At 49.8% G+C, this 22,262-nt stretch overlaps 1 protein-coding gene across 6 annotated transcripts in view; it reads left to right on the plus strand.

The window, feature by feature from the left end:
- Positions 1–15,984, plus strand: part of MRO (maestro) — a 29,738-nt gene extending 13,754 nt beyond the window's left edge. For 3 of the 6 annotated variants that reach the window (XM_066352729.1, XM_066352734.1, XM_066352730.1), the window contains 6 exons: positions 8,075–8,177; positions 9,574–9,720; positions 10,741–10,923; positions 13,247–13,402; positions 14,498–14,605; positions 14,968–15,984. In XM_066352729.1, coding sequence (XP_066208826.1) covers positions 8,075–8,177; positions 9,574–9,720; positions 10,741–10,923; positions 13,247–13,402; positions 14,498–14,605; positions 14,968–15,021 — 751 coding nt within the window. In that variant the 3' untranslated portion in view covers positions 15,022–15,984. Of the gene's footprint in view, positions 1–3,559; positions 3,621–5,641; positions 5,830–8,074; positions 8,178–9,573; positions 9,721–10,740; positions 10,924–13,246; positions 13,403–14,497; positions 14,606–14,967 lie in introns of those variants that run through there. The other 3 variants (XM_066352732.1, XM_066352731.1, XM_066352733.1) reach the window with 3 other exon arrangements.
- The last annotated feature ends 6,278 nt before the right edge of the window (positions 15,985–22,262 follow it).

Raw genomic sequence — 22,262 nt, forward strand, 5'->3', positions numbered from 1 at the left:
GGACAGGAGCACACAGGAGCCCAGCATGAAGGACGGGGAGCACACAGGACCCCAGCACACAGGAGCCCAGCACACAGACGGGGAGCACACAGGAGCCCAGCACACAGGACAGGAGCACACAGGAGCCCAGCACACAGGACGGGGAGCACACAGGAGCCCAGCACACAGGAGCCCAGCACACAGGAACCCAGCACACAGGACAGGGAGCACACAGGACCCCAGCACACAGGACCCCAGCACACAGGAGCCCAGCACACAGGACGGGGAGCACACAGGAGCCTAGCACACCGGACGGGGAGCACACAGAACCCCAGCACACAGGACTGGGAGCACACAGGACCCCAGCACACAGGACAGGAGCACACAGGACCCCAGCACACAGGACAAGAGCACACAGGAGCCCAGCATACAGGACAGGGAGCACACAGGAGCCCAGCACACAGGAACCCAGCACACAGGAGCCCAGCACACAGGAACCCAGCACACAGGACGGGGAGCACACAGGAGACCAGCACACAGGAACCCAGCACACAGGAACCCAGCACACAGGACAGGGAGCACACAGGACCCCAGCACACAGGACGGGGAGCACACAGGACCCCAGCACACAGGACGGGGAGCACACAGGAGCCCAGCACACAGGACGGGGAGCACACAGAACCCCAGCACACAGGACGGGGAGCACACAGGAGCCCAGCACACAGGACAGGAGCACACAGGAGCCCAGCACACAGGACAGGAGCACACAGGAGCCCAGCATACAGGACGGGGAGCACACAGGACCCCAGCACACAGGAACCCAGCACACAGGACGGGGAGCACACAGGAGCCCAGCACATAGGACGGGGAGCACACAGGAGCCCAGCACACAGGACAGGAGCACACAGGAGCCCAGCACACAGGACAGGGAGCACACAGGAGCCCAGCACACAGGACAGGAGCACACAGGAGCCCAGCACACAGGACAGGAGCACACAGGAGCCCAGCACACAGGACAGGAGCACACAGGAGCCCAGCACACAGGACAGGAGCACACAGGAGCCCAGCACACAGGACAGGAGCACACAGGAGCCCAGCATGAAGGACGGGGAGCATATAGGACTCCAGCACACAGGACAGGGAGCACACAGGACCCCAGCACAAGGGACGAGGAGCACACAGGAGCCCAGCACACAGGACGGGGAGCACACAGGACCCCAGCACACAGGACGGGGAGCACACAGGACCCCAGCACACAGGACGGGGAGCACACAGGAGCCCAGCACACAGGACGGGGAGCACACAGGACGGGAGCACACAGGACCCCAGCACACAGGACGGGGAGCACACAGGAGCCCAGCACACAGGAACCCAGCACACAGGAACCCAGCACACAGGACAGGGAGCACACAGGACCCCAGCACACAGGACGGGGAGCACACAGGAGCCCAGCACACAGGACGGGGAGCACACAGAACCCCAGCACACAGGACGGGGAGCACACAGGAGCCCAGCACACAGGACAGGAGCACACAGGAGCCCAGCACACAGGAACCCAGCACACAGGACGGGGAGCACACAGGAGCCCAGCACACAGGACGGGGAGCACACAGGAGCCCAGCACACAGGAGCCCAGCACACAGGAACCCAGCACACAGGACAGGAGCACACAGGAGCCCAGCACACAGGACAGGAGCACACAGGAGCCCATCACACAGGACAGGAGCACACAGGAGCCCAGCACACAGAACGGGGAGCACACAGGACCCCAGCACACAGGATGGGGAGCACACAGGAGCCCAGCACACAGGACAGGAGCACACAGGAGCCCAGCACACAGACGGGGAGCACACAGGAGCCCAGCACACAGGACAGGAGCACACAGGAGCCCAGCACACAGGACAGGAGCACACAGGAGCCCAGCATGAAGGACGGGGAGCACACAGGACCCCAGCACACAGGAGCCCAGCACACAGACGGGGAGCACACAGGAGCCCAGCACACAGGACGGGGAGCACACAGGAGCCCAGCACACAGGAGCCCAGCACACAGGAACCCAGCACACAGGACAGGGAGCACACAGGACCCCAGCACACAGGACCCCAGCACACAGGAGCCCAGCACACAGGACGGGGAGCACACAGGAGCCTAGCACACCGGACGGGGAGCACACAGAACCCCAGCACACAGGACTGGGAGCACACAGGACCCCAGCACACAGGACAGGAGCACACAGGACCCCAGCACACAGGACAGGAGCACACAGGAGCCCAGCATACAGGACAGGGAGCACACAGGAGCCCAGCACACAGGAACCCAGCACACAGGACGGGGAGCACACAGGAGCCCAGCACACAGGACGGGGAGCACACAGGAGCCCAGCACACAGGAGCCCAGCACACAGGAGCCCAGCACACAGGAACCCAGCACACAGGACGGGGAGCACACAGGAGCCCAGCACACAGGACGGGGAGCACACAGGAGCCCAGCACACAGGAGCCCAGCACACAGGAACCCAGCACACAGGACAGGAGCACACAGGAGCCCAGCACACAGGACAGGAGCACACAGGAGCCCAGCACACAGGACAGGAGCACACAGGAGCCCAGCACACAGGACAGAGAGCACACAGGACCCCAGCACACAGGACGGGGAGCACACAGGACCCCAGCACACAGGACGGGGAGCACACAGGAGCCCAGCACACAGGACAGGAGCACACAGGAGCCCAGCACACAGGACGGGGAGCACACAGGAGCCCAGCACACAGGACGGGGAGCACACAGGAGCCCAGCACACGGGACAGGAGCACACAGGAGCCCAGCACACAGGACGGGGAGCACACTGGAGCCCAGCACACAGGACGGGGAGCACACTGGAGCCCAGCACACAGGACGGGGAGCACACAGAACCCCAGCACACAGGACGGGGAGCACACAGGAGCCCAGCACACAGGACAGGAGCACACAGGAGCCCAGCATACAGGACGGGGAGCACACAGGACCCCAGCACAAGGGATGAGGAGCACACAGGACCCCAGCATACAGGACGGGGAGCACACAGGACCCCAGCACAAGGTATGAAGAGCACACAGGAGCCCAACATGAAGGACAGGCAGCCGGTTTTGCTTTCCTCCTGGTGGAAAGAAGTTTCAAGCATGACTTTCTTAGGCCTCAGAACAGAGACGGCAGCTGTTTTGTGATGAGGCCTGTGCCCTCCTTGGTGAGTGGCCATCAGCCCAAGGCAGCTGGCTTCTTCTAGCCTCCCCTCACCCTTTGTCCGGCACCTGTCAGCTCTGACCCAGAGAATCCTACCCGAGGAGCGGCACAGTCTATTGAAACGGAAGGTTGTGTGCAGAATACCCTTGGGAAAAAAACCCCTCCAAACATGTTTTGTTGTTTTGTTTTTGTTTTGGTGGTCAGTATGAATTGTTAAATCCCTTTCTTCTGGAGAGAAATGCCATTGCAATTCTGTGGTTGCATCCCTTTCACCCAGTGGTTCTTAAAGTGGGTGCTTGGACCAGCAGCCATTCAGCGTCACCTGGGAGCTTGTTATGCAAACACCAGGCCCTGCTTCAGAGGTACAGAGTCCAAAGCCCTGGGGACTGGGTCTGGATGGCTGTGCTGTAACAAGTCCTCCAGGTGAGTCTGCTGCACACGCAGGTGTGAGACCCTGGCGAACCGCAAAGCTACGGGAAGGCCCTCACTCAGATGAACAAAGTCTTGCTAACTGGTGGGGGTGTAACTTTTCTGGGGTTTTATTTGGGCCTCTCACTGTAGTGGTGAGAGGAGGTCTGCCGGCCAGAGGTAAAGAAGAAACAGAGACTGGGGGCGATGGGAGGAGAGGTATTTTCATGGACCTCTCCTGGGTCTTCTGACCAAGAGAGTGTCACCAAAATCACCTGGGGGCCAAAGATGGTGGAGAAACCAATCCCCCATGCACCTCCGGGTCAAGCAGAGTCAAATGTCCCAAAGCATGACTGTTTAACAGGGTTCTACCTGTTCCCTGTATTTAAATAAATTCAAGACTCAAGAATAATCAGTAGGGTGGCCAGCTTATTCTGGTTTGTCCAGGACTTTCCCAGGCTTAGCACTGTGAGTCCCATGTCCCAGCAAAGCCCTCAGGCCAGGGCAAACCAAGGTGGTTGGTCATTAGTTACCGTGGTTCAGTGACTGCCCATTGGAATTACTTGATGTGCTTTTAAAATTGCTGCTGCCTGGGTCTACCTCCGAGATGAGGATAGACTTTGTCTGGGGTGCAGCCAGGGCCTTGGCAGTTTTAAACTTTCCTCGGGGGTTGCAGTGCTGCCAGGTTTGAGAACCACTAAAGCTACTTGCCTGTCATTTCTCCTACTAATATATATATAAGTGTATAATTAATTTATTGATTGATTTTAGAGAGAGAGGATATGGAGAGAGAGAGAGAGAGAGAGAGAAACATTGGTTTGTTGTTTCATTTATCTATGCATTCACTGGCTGATTCTTGCAGGTGCCCTGACCAGGGATCAGACCCACAACTTTGGCATATTGGGATGATGCTCTAAACAACTGAGCTATCCAGCCAGGGCGGAAAAATATTTTAAACCAAAACAAACGAAAGTCAATGGTTCTGATGAAGTTGGACTCATACCACATGCTATATACAAAAATTGACTCAAAATGGATCAACAAATTAAATATAACAAAAACTATAAAAATCTTATAAGAAAACATAGGGATAAATCTTTATGACCTTGGATTTGGCAATGGCTTCTTAACCATAACACTAAAAGCATGAACAACAACACTGAAAATAGTTAAATTATACTTCCTTAAAATTAAAAATTATTATGTATCAGAAGACATGATTAAGAAAGTAAAAAAAAAAACAAATACATAGGAAAAAATATTTGTAAATCATGTATCTAATAAGGGTCTGCTATCCAGAATGTATAAAGAATTCTTCAACTCCAAAGCAAAAAGATCAACAACCCACTAAAAATGGGCAAAGGATTTGATTAGATATTTCTTTGAAAAAGAGAAATAAGCCTAGCCTTCACCTGTGGTGCAGTGGATAGGGTGTCATCCGATAGTGCTGAAGTCACCAGCTTCATCTGGGTCATTGGCTCAATCCCAAGGGCACTGGCTTGACCCCAAGTTTGCTGGTTTGAGCCCCAATCAGGGCATGTATAAGAAGCAATCAGTGGTTGCAGAACTAAGTGGAAAAACGAATTAATGCCTCTCTCTCCCTTCCTCTCTCTCAAAATCAATGGGGAAAAATATATATATACACAGATTACCAACAAGCACAAAAAGATGCCATTAGTTGTTAAGAAAGTACAAATCATTCCTACAATAACTTACCGGTACCACTTTATACCCACTAGGATGGAAATAGTAATAACTTAAAAACTAGAAAATAACAACCATTGGTGATGTTAAGAAATTGGAATCCTTGCACATTGCCGGTGCAAATATAAAATGGTGCAGCTATTGTGGAAAACAATTTGGTGGTTCCTCAAAAAGATAAACATAGAGTTACCATCTGACTCAGAATTTTCACTCCTAGGTTTATACCCCAAAAGAACTGAAAGCAGATTCTTAAACAAATCCTTGTATGCTAGTGTTCATAGCAGCACTACCCACAGTATCCAGAACGTGAAAACAACCCATGTGTCTGTCAGCAGATGAGTGGATAAACACAATGTGGTATATCCGTGTAATGGAATATCACCCAGACATGAGAAGGAATGAAGTACCAATGTATGCTCCAACATGGATGAACCTCAGAAACATTATATGAAGAGCAAGAAGCCAGACACAGAAAGTCACAATATTGAATGATTCTATTTATACAAAATATCCAGCACAGGTAAATTCATAGAGTACAGAAAGCAGATTAATGGTTACCAGGGGCTGGGGAGGCAGAATGGGAGTGACTTCTTCATGCGTATGGAGTTTCCTTGTGGGGTGAAGAAAAAGTTTAGAGCTAAACAGAGGTGGTGGTTATGTAACACTGCTAAAATAGTTGATTGTATGTCATGTGGATTTCACCTGAATAAAAAAATTAATGATTTACTCTTATCTAGGAAATACAATCAAAACCGAACTCTTTAGCTGCCAAAGTCCTTCACAGCTGGTCTTTACTTCCTGGGGACTTACCTTTTATCACTCTCCTATTTTAATTAGTGCCACAATACTAACTACCTGTTCATGGAATTCCACTGAAATCACAGCATGTCAAATGCCCTCTGCCTCTCGTAGAAAGCTCACCCATGTGCCGTGAGAGGTCTCTACCAGCCATTCTAGCTGTAGTCCTCTCTTGATTCTTGTAGCTCTTAACTTTACACCTTCACCCTCAAAGCATGGCCCTCAGACCAGAAGCCCTGTGTCCTGTGGGACATTATCAGAAAAGTAGAATCTGGTGCCTCCATCCCACACCCCCTGAGTCCAAATCTGCATTTTAACAAGATCCTCTGATGATCTGAGTGCACATTAGAGTCTGAGAGCACTGGTTTATACTACAGGACCTCACTGTAGGTTAAATCACTTTGTGAGCTGTACTTTTTTTTTTTTTTCCTGAAGCTGGAAACGGGGAGAGACAGTCAGACAGACTCCCGCATGCACCCGACCGGGATCCACCCGGTACGCCCACCAGGGACGACGCTCTGCCCCTCTGGGGCGTCGCTCTGCCGTGACCAGAGCTACTCTAGCGCCTGGGGCAGAGGCCAAGGAGCCATCCCCAGCGCCCGGGCCATCTTTGCTCCAATGGAGCCTTGGCTGCGGGAGGGGAAGAGAGAGACAGAGAGGAAGGAGGGGGTGGGGGTGGAGAAGCAAATGGGCGCTTCTCCTGTGTGCCCTGGCCGGGAATCGAACCCGGATCCCCCGCACGCCAGGCCGACGCTCTACCGCTGAGCCAACCGGCCAGGGCTGAGCTGTACTTTTTTATAATATATATTTAAAATAAGATATACACATGGTAACATTACAAACTCTATGTATTTTTCCTCATTGATTGGGGGTTGAGGGGGAGGGGGAGAGAGAGGAAAGTAGAGAGAGAAGAAAGAAGAGAGAGAGGAAAGGAGAGAGAGAGAGAGAGAGAGAGAACCATCAACTGGTTCCACTTAGCTGTGCACTCATTGATTGCTCCTCTTATGTGCTCTGACTGGAGATTGAACCAGCAACCTTGGCTTGCCAGGATGATACTTTATCCACTGAGCCACCTGGCCAGGGCCTCTTTGTAAAGTAGTGAAAAAAGTAAGTCCCCCTTCTAGCTTAATTGTTTAGATTTCTACCCCCAAGGCAACTTTTGTTCTAGTTTCTTGGCTATTCTTTCCTGTCCTATGTGTGCGCAAGCACACATGTACATATGGATTTCCCTCCCTCATTTTGTATTACACCAATGGTAGCACACCTACACACTGATTTGCACTTTTCACTCAACCGTATATTTTGGAGACCACTTTAGCATACATAGACTGTACAATACTTTTTTTAATTGGTTGCACTGTAGCCACTCTATAGTTGCATAGTTGTAGTGCAAATGTGTAATCTCTTTATGGTGCAGCTATTAAGGGACATTATATAGTTTACTGCAAAGCTACGGTGCCTATCCTTTGTGAAAACCTTTGAGCTATGATGTGTCAATGTATGAAAGACCTGCAGAAAGAGATGTGCATTCTACAATTGTAAGAGATACAAAAATCTCCTCTGAAGGAGAACCAACTCATTCTTGGGGAGCCTGAAAGGATATTTCAGCCTAGTTTTGACTTCAACTCTCAATGGGTAGAGCCCAGAGTCTGTATTTTATTTCTTGGTGATTCTGATACAGAAAGACCGTGGGATGGACCGGGAACCAGGGCAGACCGTCTTGAACCCTATATTGTGATTCCTCTTGCGCCACCTGGAATTGTTCCCCATCTCTGTTATGTGACTGTTTAATCCCTTCACCCACATGACAGGTTCCTAAGGACGGACCTCAGGGCTGTTGCTTCTTCATGGTCTTACCCTGGCACAGAGCTTTGTGTGACAATGCTTATTGATGCTGAGGCTTCAAAGAGTGTTATTGGCTCATATGATGATATATGATGACCTTTTTCTTTTTTTTCTTTTTTTAGTTCCATGGATCAAACACAGAGGAGCATCATGGGCCAGCCCCATTCCATCTCTACCACGCAGCCCAAGAAGAAAAGGACATCAGTGATGTCTTTCTTTTCCAAGGTCTGACACAAAATATTCTGAACGAATGTCCCTCCCCAGCCGCCTCTCTGTGGCCTGTGTGCCTGTCTGGGCTGCCTTTGTCCAGCGGGCTCCGCCAAGGTCCTTCTTCTGAAAAGTGTTGGATGGTAATTCTTTCAACGCGGACAGATGGTTAGAGAATAACGTGAAGAGGAGCTGAGGTGAATTTAGCTTGCTGTGAAATTAATAATAAAAATACCGACCAAACTGCAATGACTATTCAGAGATAATGACGAGACTTGTTAATCACCCAAACACCAAATAGGGCTGCCGATTAGTCTCCAGCTCCCCGCCCCACCCCGGTAGTAAGGACGGCGAAGAGGTGGCTTTTCCTTGGATCTTGTCTGCATCTTGCACCATCTTGGTTCTGACTCCAGTACACATTGTCATGTTCTGCGTTGTGCAGAACCCCAGGGCCTTCCTGGTATCAGGGTTCATAACACCACTGCAGAGGTACCCCGTCTCTTGCCTCCCAGTTACTTAGAGTTTAGTCCTTGAAGTACAGGTACCTGCATCAGCCACACAGAGTCCTTCAATTTTGCATTTTTTCTACATTTCTTTTCCTAATCTTCATTGCTCAGATGCATGCATTCTGGGGTGGGACATCCTTCAGGTCCCCTGAACTGTTTGTAGGTGTACTTTGCCATTGCATCAAATGCTCTTGAGAGGGTAAGTAATATTCGTACTAAGAACTGACCCTTGGATTTAGCAACACTGGGGACAGGTGTGGAGGAGGCCATGTACCTGATTGCAGAAGGTGCGAGAGAAAATGGGGAGAAATTGGAGAAAGCAAGTCTAGACCTGGCTTTCAAAGTGTTTAGTCACAAAGTAGAGCAGAAAAGTTGGAGGAGGAAGAGGGGTCCAGGAAGCTCTTTCCTTTGGGATGGGAGGGAGGCAGAGAACCTTGCCCCGTGGAAGGGCTCCTAGCCTCAGTTCACACCTGCTCTTCTACATACCCATCTCTTCCCAGTTCTATCAAACCCTCAGCTGCCCAGAGCGCCTCTGTTCATAATCCCCCCAGACCCCCACCAACTCCAGGTCTGTATTCTTTTTCCTTATCCCTTTTTACTTCCTCCATCAATTTCTTTCTTCTGTAGGTCAAACAAGGTGGGGAAGAACTAAGTTTATAGTTGTGAGTACATGGAACACAGAGTTCATTTTTGTATTATTATGTATTAGTTATTGAATTATTTTCCATATGAACAACTCTAAACCTACTTTTGCCCATCCTGTATTTCCGGCAGAAAAGCAGGTGTCTTTAGATGGGGAAAGAATTGAGCTGGCAACACTGGGCTTTTCTCTGGAGGGAGAGGCTGGGGTTGGGGTTGCGTATGGCTCTGAACACTCCCAAATCAGTACATTTTAACTCACCACCCAGGTCTCTTGGAAACTGAGGTTCCAAAAACGGGAGCCTCTGAAGAATGTGTTTTTCATCTTGGCAGAAAGAGCCCGAGACCCCAGTGCTAAAAAGCGTCACCTGGCAATGAGAGGCCTGGGAACCGTGGCCTGTGAGCACCCCGACAAGGTAGGAAGGAAAGATGGCCTGGAGTCCCCAACTGGGATGTGGTACCTCATGTATTAGTTACTACTGCTGTGTAGCAGGCCACCACAGACCTAGCATTTATCCGCTTGCAGTTTCCTTGGGGCAAGAGTTCAGATTCCAGCTCTGGCCTTTGTCTAGGATCTCACGAGGCTGCAGTCAAGGTGTGGGCCAGATTGCATTTCTTCCTGAAGCTCTGGGTTCTCTTCCTAGCTTACATGGCTGTTGGGAGAATTCAGTTCCCTCTAGTTGTAGGACCGGGAGCCACCCTTAGCTCCTAGAGGCTGCCACTCACAACATGGTAGCTTACTTCTTCATGGTCAGCAGCAGGGTGTCACCCACTCCTCTCACTAAGGAGGAATCTTACATAATGTTAAATAATCATGAGAATGACCTCCCTTGAGTGTTGTCGTACTCAATAGGCTAGAACAAGTCACTGGTTCCTCCCACACTCAGGGGAAGGAGATCGTCCAAGGACACGCCTCATTTGGGATCATCTTAGGGTCATCGCACTTCAACGTTAGCAGCCTTGGGAAACAGAGTTGCAGGCAGGATTAGCGCGCAGCCAGACATCACCCATTTTGGTGAATTCAATTTATTTTCTGATAATTTATGCTTGTTTGGTAAAATAAAATGTTTTCCTCGCCTCCTCCTTTAGCATCTGTCACCTTCAGTGACCATTTCCTCTTGTCCCAGTATGCCTCCGGAACGTAGATTGTCCAGTCCACCACCCTCCTTGACACGCCCTGCCTAGCCTCGTCCACCCATGGGCCACGCTCCCGACCGCTGTCCCGCTCTCTGCTCCCCTTCTGAGACTGACTTGGGCTCTGGGGTCAGCTCGGTGGAAGCATTTGTATCCTGAGAGTGCTGCTCTGGCAGATCCTGAAGAAAACCATTATCTCTTAGTTCAAGTCCTAGTTTATTGGACAACTAGAAGTGAAGTTGCTTTCCTACTCATGGGCAGCAATTCCTGTGCTCCTAATGTTTTATAAACCTTGATAACAGGTGAGAAAATATAAGAAAATGGTCCTAGACCTGCTGGTGCATGGGTTGTATGATCCCATGAGTTCTGAAGTCATCCATGAGAGTATGAAGACTCTGACCATCATCCTGGGCAAGATCCAAGGGAAAGGTTTGGGCTCCTTCTTCATAGACATCACTCTGCAGACCAGGACTCTGTTAGATGATGTAAGTGAGACACTCAGAAAAATTACGGGTTATGAAAATCAAAGTGGGATTAGAAATGTGAGCCCTGGGTGGGCTGTTGCTCAGGGAATAAGATCTCTATTATTGATTTATTTATTAACAATTTTTTAAAATTGAACTTATTGGGTGACACTAGTTAGTAAGATTATATAGGTTTCAAGCCTAAATTTCTTTTTTTTTCTTTTTTAGTTTGTAAGATTTACTTAGGAAACTAACTTTAACAGGGTGACATTGATCAATAAGAGTACATAGTTTTCAGGTGAACATCTTACAGCATTTGAACTGTTCATTATGTTGTATACCCATCACCCAAAGTCAAATCATCTTCTATCACCAAATATCCGGCCCTCTTTACCCTTTACTACTCCCTTACCCCCTTCCCTCTGGTCAGCACCATACTGTTGTCTGTGTCTGTGAGTTTCAGTTTTTATATCCCACATATGAGTGAAGTCATATGTTCTTAGCTTTTTCTGACTAACTTATTTTACTTAGCATAATATTCTCATGGTCTGTCTGTGTTGTCACAAATGGCAGTATTTCATTTTTTCTTATGGTTGAGTACTATTCCATTGTATATATGTACCACATCTTCTTTATCCAGTCATCTATCAAAAGACATTTTGGTTGTTTCTATGTCTTGACCACTGAGGATAATGCTGCAATGAACACAAGAGTGCATATATCTTTGCAAATAGCTGTTTTCAAAAAAAAAAAAAAAAAAAAGCCCTGGCCAGTTGGCTCAGTGGTAGAGCGTTGGCCTGGCGTGCAGGAGTCCCGGGTTCGATTCCCAGCCAGGGCACACAGGAGAGGCACCCATCTGCTTCTCCACCCCTCCCCCTTTCCTTCCTCTCTGTCTCTCTCTCTTCCCCTCCCGCAGCCAAGGCTCCATTGGAGCAAAGATGGCCCGGGCGCTGGGGATGGCTCTGTGGCCTCTGCCCCAGGCGCTAGAGTGGCTCTGGTCGCAACATGGCGACGCCCAGGATGGGCAGAGCATCGCCCCCTGGTGGGCAGAGCGTCGCCCCTGGTGGGCGTGCCGGGTGGATCCCGGTCGGGCGCATGCGGGAGTCTGTCTGACTGCCTCCCCGTTTCCAGCTTCAGAAAAATACAAAAAATAATAATAATAATAATAATAAATAGCTGTTTTTAAATTTTTCAGGTAGATACTCAGAAGAGGGATTGCTGAGTCATATGGTAACTCTATTCTTAATTTTTTGGAGAACCTCCATACTGTTTTCCATAGTGGCTGTACCAGCTTACCTTCCCACCAGCAGTGAATGAGGATTCTTTTTTCTCCACCTCTTCAACATCTGTTATTACTTGTCTTGATGATAATAGCCATTCTAACAGGTGTGAGATGATATTGCATTGTAGTTTTGGTTTGCATTTCCTTAATAGCTAGTGCAGTTGAGCATCTTTCCATATATCTGCTGGCCATTTGTATGTCTTCTTGAGAGAAGTGTGTGTTTGGGTCCTCTGCCCATTTTTTCTTTTCTTTCCTTTTTTTTAAATTGATTTTTGGAGAGGGTGGTGGGGGTGGGGAGAAGCAGGAAGCATCTACTCAAAGTAGTTGCTTCCTGTATGCGCCTTGACCGGGCAAGCCCAGGGGTTTGATCTGGCGACCTCAGAGTTCCAGGTCAATGCTTTACCCACTGCACCACCACAGGTCAGGCCATCTCCTCTGCCCATTTTTTAACTGGATAGTTTGTTTGGTGTTGAGTTGTATGAGTTCTTTATATATTTTGGATATTAACCCCTTTTTGGAGCTGTTGTTTGCAAATATCATCTCCCATTTGGTTGGTTTCCTTTTTGTTTTGTTTGTGGTTTCTTTTGCCTTGCAGAAGCTCTGTCTTAAATAGGTGGAAGAATCAACATAGCTAAAATTCTATATTACCTAAAGCAATATACAGATTTAATGCCATCCCCATTGGAATCCCAAGGTTAACTTGTGCAGAGGAAAATTTTGTGCCAAGTGAAGAGGGGTAGGAAAGGGAATTACTTTAATAAACATTTTGGTTGTTTTGAAATTTGAACCATGTAATGTATTTTGTCTCCAAAACAGTAAGCAATGGGGAAATAAGCTGGGAAGCTGGGGTAGCACTAGCGATTCCCAAGTCTGATTCTCTTGTCTGCTGGCGTCAGAGGTGCATTGAGGACCCAGTGCCTCGCCACCCACCTCCCACCCCCGCCAGCTACGTGCTGTGGCCTGGATCTGACAGCCCACCTGTAATATGCTGGGATTTTCTCTGATGCCGTTGCCTTTTCTTAATGGCCTGGGTTTTGTTGTTTTGCTTATGGGGAACCGCAGGAGAATGACAGCCTGAGATACTCAGCCTTTGTCTTGTTTGGGCAATTGGCTGCCTTTGCTGGGTGGAAATGGAAGAAATTTTTCACCAATCAAGTTAAGCAGACCGAAGTGACCCTCCTGATCCATTTACGGGATAGAAACCCCCAGGTTGCCAAGGTAAGTCCTTGACTCTTCAGCCAACTGCAAGAAATCTCCGGGCCATCCATAGCGGGAATTGTGATGCAGCCCCATTGAGTTGAGATGCCAGTCCCTCTGCTCCGTCCAGTCAGTGTAAACACTCAGCAGCATATCCATGGGAATCCTGGGAAAAGTGCCTCCTCAAGGTGTAACTGCTCTCTGAGCAGGAGTGGTATGTTCCCTCTGCTCCTGCCCTGCCTGCCAGGCCCAGCGCTGCCAGGGCTAGATGAGTTCCGGCTAACGGAGGGCAGGGGTGGCGGGGTGCAGGTTGAAGCCATGGCGCAGCAGTCCACATAGTGAGGATACTGATTCGCGCCTGTTAGCTTTTGTCATTGCACCTGGTGTAGACTTCCTACTCCTGGTACTCAATTCCCTAGGGAGCTTTTGTTTTTTTCTTGGAGAAAAATGTGTCCTAAGAGGGTTCGATCAACCTCAGGGCTGCTTTGCCGTGGGACCGGGTGAGTGTTTCAAAACCACTAGAGAAAAGGGTTTCACCAAACCATTTGTCTTCTGATAGACAGATAGATAGATAGAGATAGAGAGGAGGTTAAATAGGTTAGATTTAGGAACGGAGTACCCCATTTGATGGGACAGTAACAAAGGCTTGGTAAACTAGAAAGCTATGCTCTCCCCACCAGCCTCAAATTATAGACATGGCTGTTTTATAAGCATAAATCCTTTAAGGTTCAAGTTTTCAAACTCCCTGAAGTCACTTTCACATTCTCAGTGGCCCCCAGACCACAGATTGGGTGCAATCCTCTTCCTTGGTTGGGATTATATAATTCTCTAGTAAAGTGTGTGGTTGTCTAACCACTATGCTGTACACCTGAAACAAATACAAAATAAGATTGAATGTCAACTACTATTGAAAAAGAAAAGAATTCTCATATATATATATATATATATATATATATATATATATACACACATATATATATATATTATTTAGAAATTAAATTTAATGGAATGACATTGGTCCATAGGAACACTTAAGTTTCCAGTGTCCCTCTCCATGGCACATTCATTGCGTTGTATGCCCATTTGATCAAAATATGGTAATGTTACTTTTCTCAGGCTTGCAAAACCACCTTTCGGGCCTGTTCTCCCTACCTGAGACAGAGGAAGGAACACAGCTTCCAGGGTGAAGAGGATCAAAGGAACCCCAAGCTCTGCCGGCAGCTGGTGAGTGAGCGAGGGTAGGACAGGATCCCCCAGAGGTCCCTGCACTCCCAGTGTTAATGCATGGTGGCCAGGCATACCAGGGGTTAGCCCTCCCTAAAGGACTCAGATCAATTATGTTTAAACTGTTATTGATGCATAATGTAACGTAAATAACAAAATGCCTGGAAGATTATGCACAAAATATATTGGCAATTTCAGTCCAGATTATTTATTTGGTGGACGCAGGCAACGAAGCCTCCAACTCCGAGAGTCTGAAGATCGCTTGTCCTCATGCTCTGCACTGGACAGCTGTCTACTAATTCCGTAGTCGAGGAGGCTTGTGAACTCCCTCCCTCACGCGTACCTTTGCTGATTTCTTTCAGAGCCACTACCATCCAGAGCTCCTGCAGTACTTCTACGCAAATAAGATTCTGTAAACATGGAAATGCTTCCACGTGAGCACATCGCAAGAGGGCTGACACCCTCCCTCTTCTAAGTGTTCAGATGTGAAGTCGGCCTGCCTCCTGTGACTGTAGAAAGGGGATGTTGGGAGAGCAATCAGTGGCCAAAATAACACAGCGGAATTGTGTCATTACATCCAGAGTGAATTGAAATGGCTTTCGTACATCAGTTTCTCCCCATACGGATTTGGTGAGAAGGTACAATGTTCTTGAAAACATTTCAAGTCTGTGTCAATTTGGTGCTTATTTCTCAGCTTGTTTCTTAAGTGCTATCTCATCTCTATTTTTAATTTTATTTTAATTTCTGAGACTTAGAAGAGTAACTATTACCTTAAGTATGTTTTTAATCTGTTATTGATACTTTGCTACAGAAGTTCCCTGAGTTACAAACATCCGATTTACGTATAACTCATACTTATGAACAGAGCGCCATGAGGTCTATTTGTAATCAACCGCAGGTTGGACAGTGAAAATGGTATCATAGAGTCATTTGACTCCCACGGCAAAGAACTAACCAGTGAAGACCTTGTGAAACTAGAGCAGCAGATGATAGCATTTAGGGAAGAAAACAGACCTAGAAACTTCAGAACCGAAAAGGTTTTTTAGAGAAGAGTTAGCTGATGCTTTTCGTCTCATTGAAGCAGGAATGGCAAAGTTAGAGGAACAAGATCCTGGTACCGGGAGGTTTACCAAAGTTTACCAGACAGTTACCAAAGGCCCGAGTTGCTACAGGGCCATTTAAGATGAGAAAAAGGAAAGCTTTGTAACAAACCTCCCCAGATGCCTACACTTCAAGAAACTGGCTCTAGCAGCAGAATCAGACCCTGACTCATCCTCTCCAACAAGTCCATCATCTTCTGCATCATCCAAGATTGTTTAAGGTTGTATTTGAAAATGTTTAAGTATTTATATGCACAGAAAGGTAAAAATAAATACTATGCTAACACAAACATCTGTCTAAGTTGCATTTAATGGGTAAATGTACCTTTTCCAACTTACATACAAATTCAACTTAAGAGCAAACCTACAAAACCTATCTTGATGATAACCTGGGGGACTGCCTATGCTAAAAAATGACATCTAATTGCAGTTTTATTTTGCATTTCTCAGCAGTTGTGAGGCCGAGCATCTTTCTGATGGCTTATGGCTACACCAAGGCACAGTGATCAGTGAGTAAGGAAAATACCCTTGGGTGGGCAAGCTATTCATGATCTTGCCCATCACTCCGAGCAAGTAGCTCCTCATCTATGTGAAAGGCCAGGCCATCTTAGGTAGGGTGGACATTCTAGTGGACTGGGCAGCACCCCACTGAGTCTTCACACCTGTCCCCCAGTCAGATCTTTATCACTCTCCTGGGGAGAGGAGCCCTCTTGGGAGGAGTCCCTCTGAACCCCACTGTGCCTAGGAAAAATGTAGGACAGGGTGTGGAAGGGTTCCCTCCCAGGAACGGAAGCTGGGGTAGAAGCCCAATTTCTGCCCTTGAAAAGGAGGACATCAGCCTGACCAGGCGATAGCGCAGTGAATAGAGCGTCGGACTGGGATGTGAAAGGACCCAGGTTCGAGACCTCGAGGTCTCCAGCTTGAGCACAGGCTCCTCTGGCATGAGCACACAGCTCACCGGCTTGGACCCAAGGTCGCTGGCTCGAGCAAGGGGTTACTCGGTCTGCTGAAGGCCCGCGGTCAAGGCACATATGAGAAAGCAATCAATGAACAACTAAGGTGTCACAATGAAAAACTGATAATTGATGCTTCTCATCTCTCTCTGTTCCTGTCTGTCTGTCCCTATCTATCCCTCTCTCTGTCCCTGTAAAAAAAAAAAGAAAAGAAAAGGAGGACATCAGGCATTATAAATGGGGAGCATTATATCCTTGCAATTTCTGCAGGTTCTTGGTAGGAATTAGCAATGAATCTCTTACACGGAAAGGGCATAAACTTGTCTTTCAAGCAATGAGCAGAGTGATGTGGAGGTCAGCAGGGTCGTATGGGAGAGGGCAGGCTGGGACCCAGGAGCCAACTGTATGGGAGGAAAGTGGGTGCTGGACCCCAGTGTGTGTGTGGGTAAAGGGGCGAGGGGACAGCAAAGGGTGTGCTACCTTCATGACCCCTGGTACCTCCGCTCCTGAACACCTCAAGCCCCCAGTCCGGCCACGCAGCAAGGGGAGAGTGCCCAGCCAGCCCCACTGCAGCCGGCGGGTGGCATTCACCTTAGCCAGAGGGGGAAACCAAAGCTGCTCAGTGACCAGAGGAGGGCGACAACATCCCGCCTTTCACCTCCTAAGAGCCGTTCTCCAGGTCCGGGCAAAGATGGTTTAGGATTTCCAAGCCACCCTGGGAATTCTCACAGTGAGAGAGGCGTATTCTCCTGCTGCCGCTGAGGAACAGTCATACAGCAAGGGCAGGAAATTTCTCTCATTCCTGTCCCAGACTTTCAATAGAAATTTGATGAAGGCTTTTATGAGCTTAGCTGGTAATTGCCTAAAGGATCAACCTCTGCCTTGTTATGTGACAGTCCCAGGTGTGCCTCTGGCTGCTGAGCCGGCCCTGCCCTGACCACTCACAGTCCCAGGTGCGCCTCTGGCTGCTGAGCCGGCCCTGACCATTCACAGTCCCAGGTGCGCCTCTGGCTGCTGAGCGGGCCCTGACCTCACCATTCACAGTCCCAGGTGCGCCTCTGGCTGCTGAGCCGGCCCTGCCCTGACCATTCACAGTCCCAGGTGCACCTCTGGCTGCTGAGCCGGCCCTGACCATTCACAGTCCCAGGTGCGCCTCTGGCTGCTGAGCCGGCCCTGACCATTCACAGTCCCAGGTGCGCCTCTGGCTGCTGAGCCGGCCCTGCCCTGACCACTCACAGTCCCAGGTGCGCCTCTGGCTGCTGAGCAGGCCCTGACCATTCACAGTCACAGGTGCACCTCTGGCTGCTGAGCCGGCCCTGCCCTGACCACTCACAGTCCCAGGTGCACCTCTGGCTGCTGAGCAGGCCCTGCCCTGACCATTCACAGTCCCAGGTGCGCCTCTGGCTGCTGAGCAGGCCCTGCCCTGACCATTCACAGTCCCAGGTGCACCTCTGGCTGCTGAGCCGGCCCTGACCATTCACAGTCCCAGGTGCGCCTCTGGCTGCTGAGCCTGCCCTGACCATTCACAGTCCCAGGTGCGCCTCTGGCTGCTGAGCCGGCCCTGCCCTGACCATTCACAGTCCCAGGTGCACCTCTGGCTGCTGAGCCGGCCCTGACCATTCACAGTCCCAGGTGCGCCTCTGGCTGCTGAGCAGGCCCTGCCCTGACCATTCACAGTCCCAGGTGCACCTCTGGCTGCTGAGCGGGCCCTGACCATTCACAGTCCCAGGTGCGCCTCTGGCTGCTGAGCAGGCCCTGCCCTGACCACTCACAGTCCCAGGTGCACCTCTGGCTGCTGAGCAGGCCCTGACCATTCACAGTCCCAGGTGCGCCTCTGGCTGCTGAGCAGGCCCTGCCCTGACCATTCACAGTCCCAGGTGCACCTCTGGCTGCTGAGCAGGCCCTGACCATTCACAGTCCCAGGTGCGCCTCTGGCTGCTGAGCAGGCCCTGCCCTGACCATTCACAGTCCCAGGTGCACCTCTGGCTGCTGAGCCGGCCCTGCCCTGACCATTCACAGTCCCAGGTGCGCCTCTGGCTGCTGAGCCGGCCCTGCCCTGACCATTCACAGTCCCAGGTGCGCCTCTGGCTGCTGAGCCGGCCCTGCCCTGACCATTCACAGTCCCAGGTGCGCCTCTGGCTGCTGAGCCGGCCCTGCCCTGACCATTCACAGTCCCAGGTGCACCTCTGGCTGCTGAGCCGGCCCTGCCCTGACCATTCACAGTCCCAGGTGCACCTCTGGCTGCTGAGCCGGCCCTGCCCTGACCATTCACAGTCCCAGGTGCGCCTCTGGCTGCTGAGCCGGCCCTGCCCTGACCACTCACAGTCCCAGGTGCGCCTCTGGCTGCTGAGCCGGCCCTGCCCTGACCATTCACAGTCCCAGGTGCGCCTCTGGCTGCCCTGACCATTCACAGTCCCAGGTGCGCCTCTGGCTGCCCTGACCATTCACAGTCCCAGGTGCACCTCTGGCTGCTGAGCCGGCCCTGCCCTGACCATTCACAGTCCCAGGTGCACCTCTGGCTGCTGAGCCGGCCCTGACCATTCACAGTCCCAGGTGCACCTCTGGCTGCTGAGCAGGCCCTGCCCTGACCATTCACAGTCCCAGGTGCACCTCTGGCTGCTGAGCCGGCCCTGACCATTCACAGTCCCAGGTGCGCCTCTGGCTGCTGAGCCGGCCCTGCCCTGACCATTCACAGTCCCAGGTGCGCCTCTGGCTGCTGAGCCGGCCCTGCCCTGACCATTCACAGTCCCAGGTGCGCCTCTGGCTGCTGAGCCGGCCCTGCCCTGAACATTCACCTTGTCCTTGGGGAAGTGCCTCTTCTTGTGTTCTGGGGCTGGCTAATTCTTCCTCGTGTTCCAGAACCCCTCTCTTTCCTGAGGGTGGTTGGCAAAATTCATATGCCATAAAACACTATTTTAATCATTTGAAAATGTACAAATCAGTGACATTTATACACTCACAGTACTATGCAATCATCACCACTATCTAGTTCCAGAACTTCTTCATCTCCCCAAAAGAGAATGAATGAATAAACAAGCAATGGTACATCCAGAGAATGGAATATTATTCCCCAATAGAAGGAAACGAGCGATGACACCATGGGAAAACATGGAGAAAAATTAAAGGCATATTACCAAGTGAGAGAACCCAATCTGAAAGGCCACATACCGTGTGATTCCAACCATATGACATTCTGGGAAAGGCACAACTAGGGAGGCAGCCCTGAGGTCAGGGGCTTGAGGGGAGGGAGGAAGAAGAGAGCAGGGGATGTTTAGGGCACTAAAGCTATTCTCTATGATCCTGTAATGGTAGATATGGGTCACTATACACTTGTCATAATCCAGAGGACTATGCAAACCAAAGCATGAACCTGATGTAAACTATGGACTTTAGTTAATAATGATATATCAATATTGGTTCATCAATTTTAACAAATGTGCCACACCCAATGCAAGACATTAATAATAGGGGAGATGGGGGAGAGAGAATATGTGGGAATTTCATTTTCTCCGTAAATTTAAAATTGCTCTAAGAAATTGTTAACTTAAAATGTTAAACCTCAAGCCCCCCCCCCCCCCAAAAAAAAAAACGGTGATCTGGAGCATCTGTGCCCCAGTTATCTTTTTTTTTTTTATTTTCTGAAGCTGGAAACGGGGAGAGTCAGACAGACTCCCCGCATGCGCCCGACCGGGATCCACCCGGCACGCCCACCAGGGGGCGACGCTCTGCCCACCAGGGGGCGATGCTCTGCCCCTCTGGGGGGTCGCTCTGTCGGGACCAGAGCCCCTCTAGCGCCTGGGGCAGAGGCCGAGGAGCCATCCCCAGCGCCCGGGCCATCTTTGCTCCAATGGAGCCTCGGCTGTGGGAGGGGAAGAGAGAGACAGAGAGGAAGGAGAGGGGGAGGGGTGGAGAAGCAGATGGGCGCCTCTCCTGTGTGCCCTGGCCGGGAATCGAACCCGGGACTTCTGCATGCCAGGCCGACGCTCTACCACTGAGCCAACCGGCCAGGGCCTAGTTATCTTTTTTTTATTCGGATGCTGTTTGCATGTGGGTGGGAGGCTGAGAACCGCTGTATCTGCTTTGGAGCCGTGGAGGTAGAAGTCAGAACAACACCCAACAGCCTGAGGGGAACAGAACGAAAAATAATAAAATAAAGCCCTGTCTTTGAAGATAAGGAAGGGGAAGATGAACTAACCCCGAAACCACCCCGTCTCCAGATTTCCTGTTGTAAGAAAAATCTCTCTTTATGACTTTTACTTCGTCTTCATTTGTGTGCAGTTAAAAAACATCCTAAATGACATCTGAGGATAAATCCAGTCCATTTTATACAAAAGTAAACTGAAATTAGAAAAGATTTAGCTACTTGTCCAAGGTCGCCCAGCTAGAAGGTGGCGTGGCTGGGATCCAGCTGGTTTTCCTAACTCTTGGTGCTCCACAGTCTTTCCATTTATTGTGTACTTCCCTTGAGTGTGGGTGGGGCATGCGATATGTTTTTAACCAAAAGAATGTGGGAAAGGTGTTAGAGACCCCTGTTGCTGGCTTCATGAGGTAAGTGGCCATGTTGGAGAAGCAAAGAACCGCATGGAGTCTCTGGGACCCTCAGGTAGTCTCCAGCAGATAGCAAGCAAAAACTGGAGGACTTCGGTCATACAGCTCAAGGAAACTAATCCTGCCAACAACCGAAGGAACTTGGAAACAAATCCTACCCCCTACAGCCCAGTTACCACATTAATTACAAACTTGTGACCTTAGAGAACCCAACTAAGCTGTGCCCAAGCTTCTGACCCCTGACCCGAAGAGATTATGAGATCATCAGTGGGTAGTTTTTAAGCTATTAAGTTTGTGGGTAATTTGTTCAATGGCAAACTAATACACTGGCCCTTGCATGAGCCATATGTTGATTCTCCACAATTATCTAAATTGTGTTTGACAAATCTTGACATTGCTACAAATGTAGACCTATGTTTCGGCTGGACAAACACTGATTCTGGAAGGAAGCAAGTTGCTGGCAAGAGTTCTTATCTTCTTGTTCTGAATTGCAGGAGAACACAAAAGAAACGTGTGTGGTTTGAACAGAGCATAATTAAATTGTCTTTCCTGAGTCCTTGTGTCAATCTGATTAGCAAGCAAAGAATTTTTTCTCTCGGCTCCCTGGGTTGTCAATATTCTCTAGCTCTAAGTCCTTTTTCAAGAAGGAATTTATGACACTAAATAACAAAGTACTTTTGGGTTCAAATAATTTGCTTCATAGTTTCTTTTTCCATGAAAAGCTTATCCCATTTTAAAGAGACCCATGCTTCTGATTTTACATTTCTCTTTCTAAAATAGGGACTTATATACCCTAATGAAAGCAATTTCTGTTAATGGCACTTCACCAGACAAAGAATGAAGCCTTTTTCCTCATGGACCTGTGTCTGAGATTCCGCCTCGTGGGGACAATCACAGTTTCCTAGCCTGGTCACCCAGGCTTACAGGTTAGATTTACAAAGTTGGGATGCCGTTCAACTGAGGGACAGGGGGTGGACAGAATTCCAAGGTCAAGTCCAGGCCCAACTCTAGACCACAATACTAAAACTAGCCAAGCACTCCAGTTCTGAGTTACTA

The sequence above is a fragment of the Saccopteryx leptura genome, chromosome 11 (assembly GCF_036850995.1).
Source record: "Saccopteryx leptura isolate mSacLep1 chromosome 11, mSacLep1_pri_phased_curated, whole genome shotgun sequence".
NCBI classification, from domain to species: domain Eukaryota; kingdom Metazoa; phylum Chordata; class Mammalia; order Chiroptera; family Emballonuridae; genus Saccopteryx; species Saccopteryx leptura.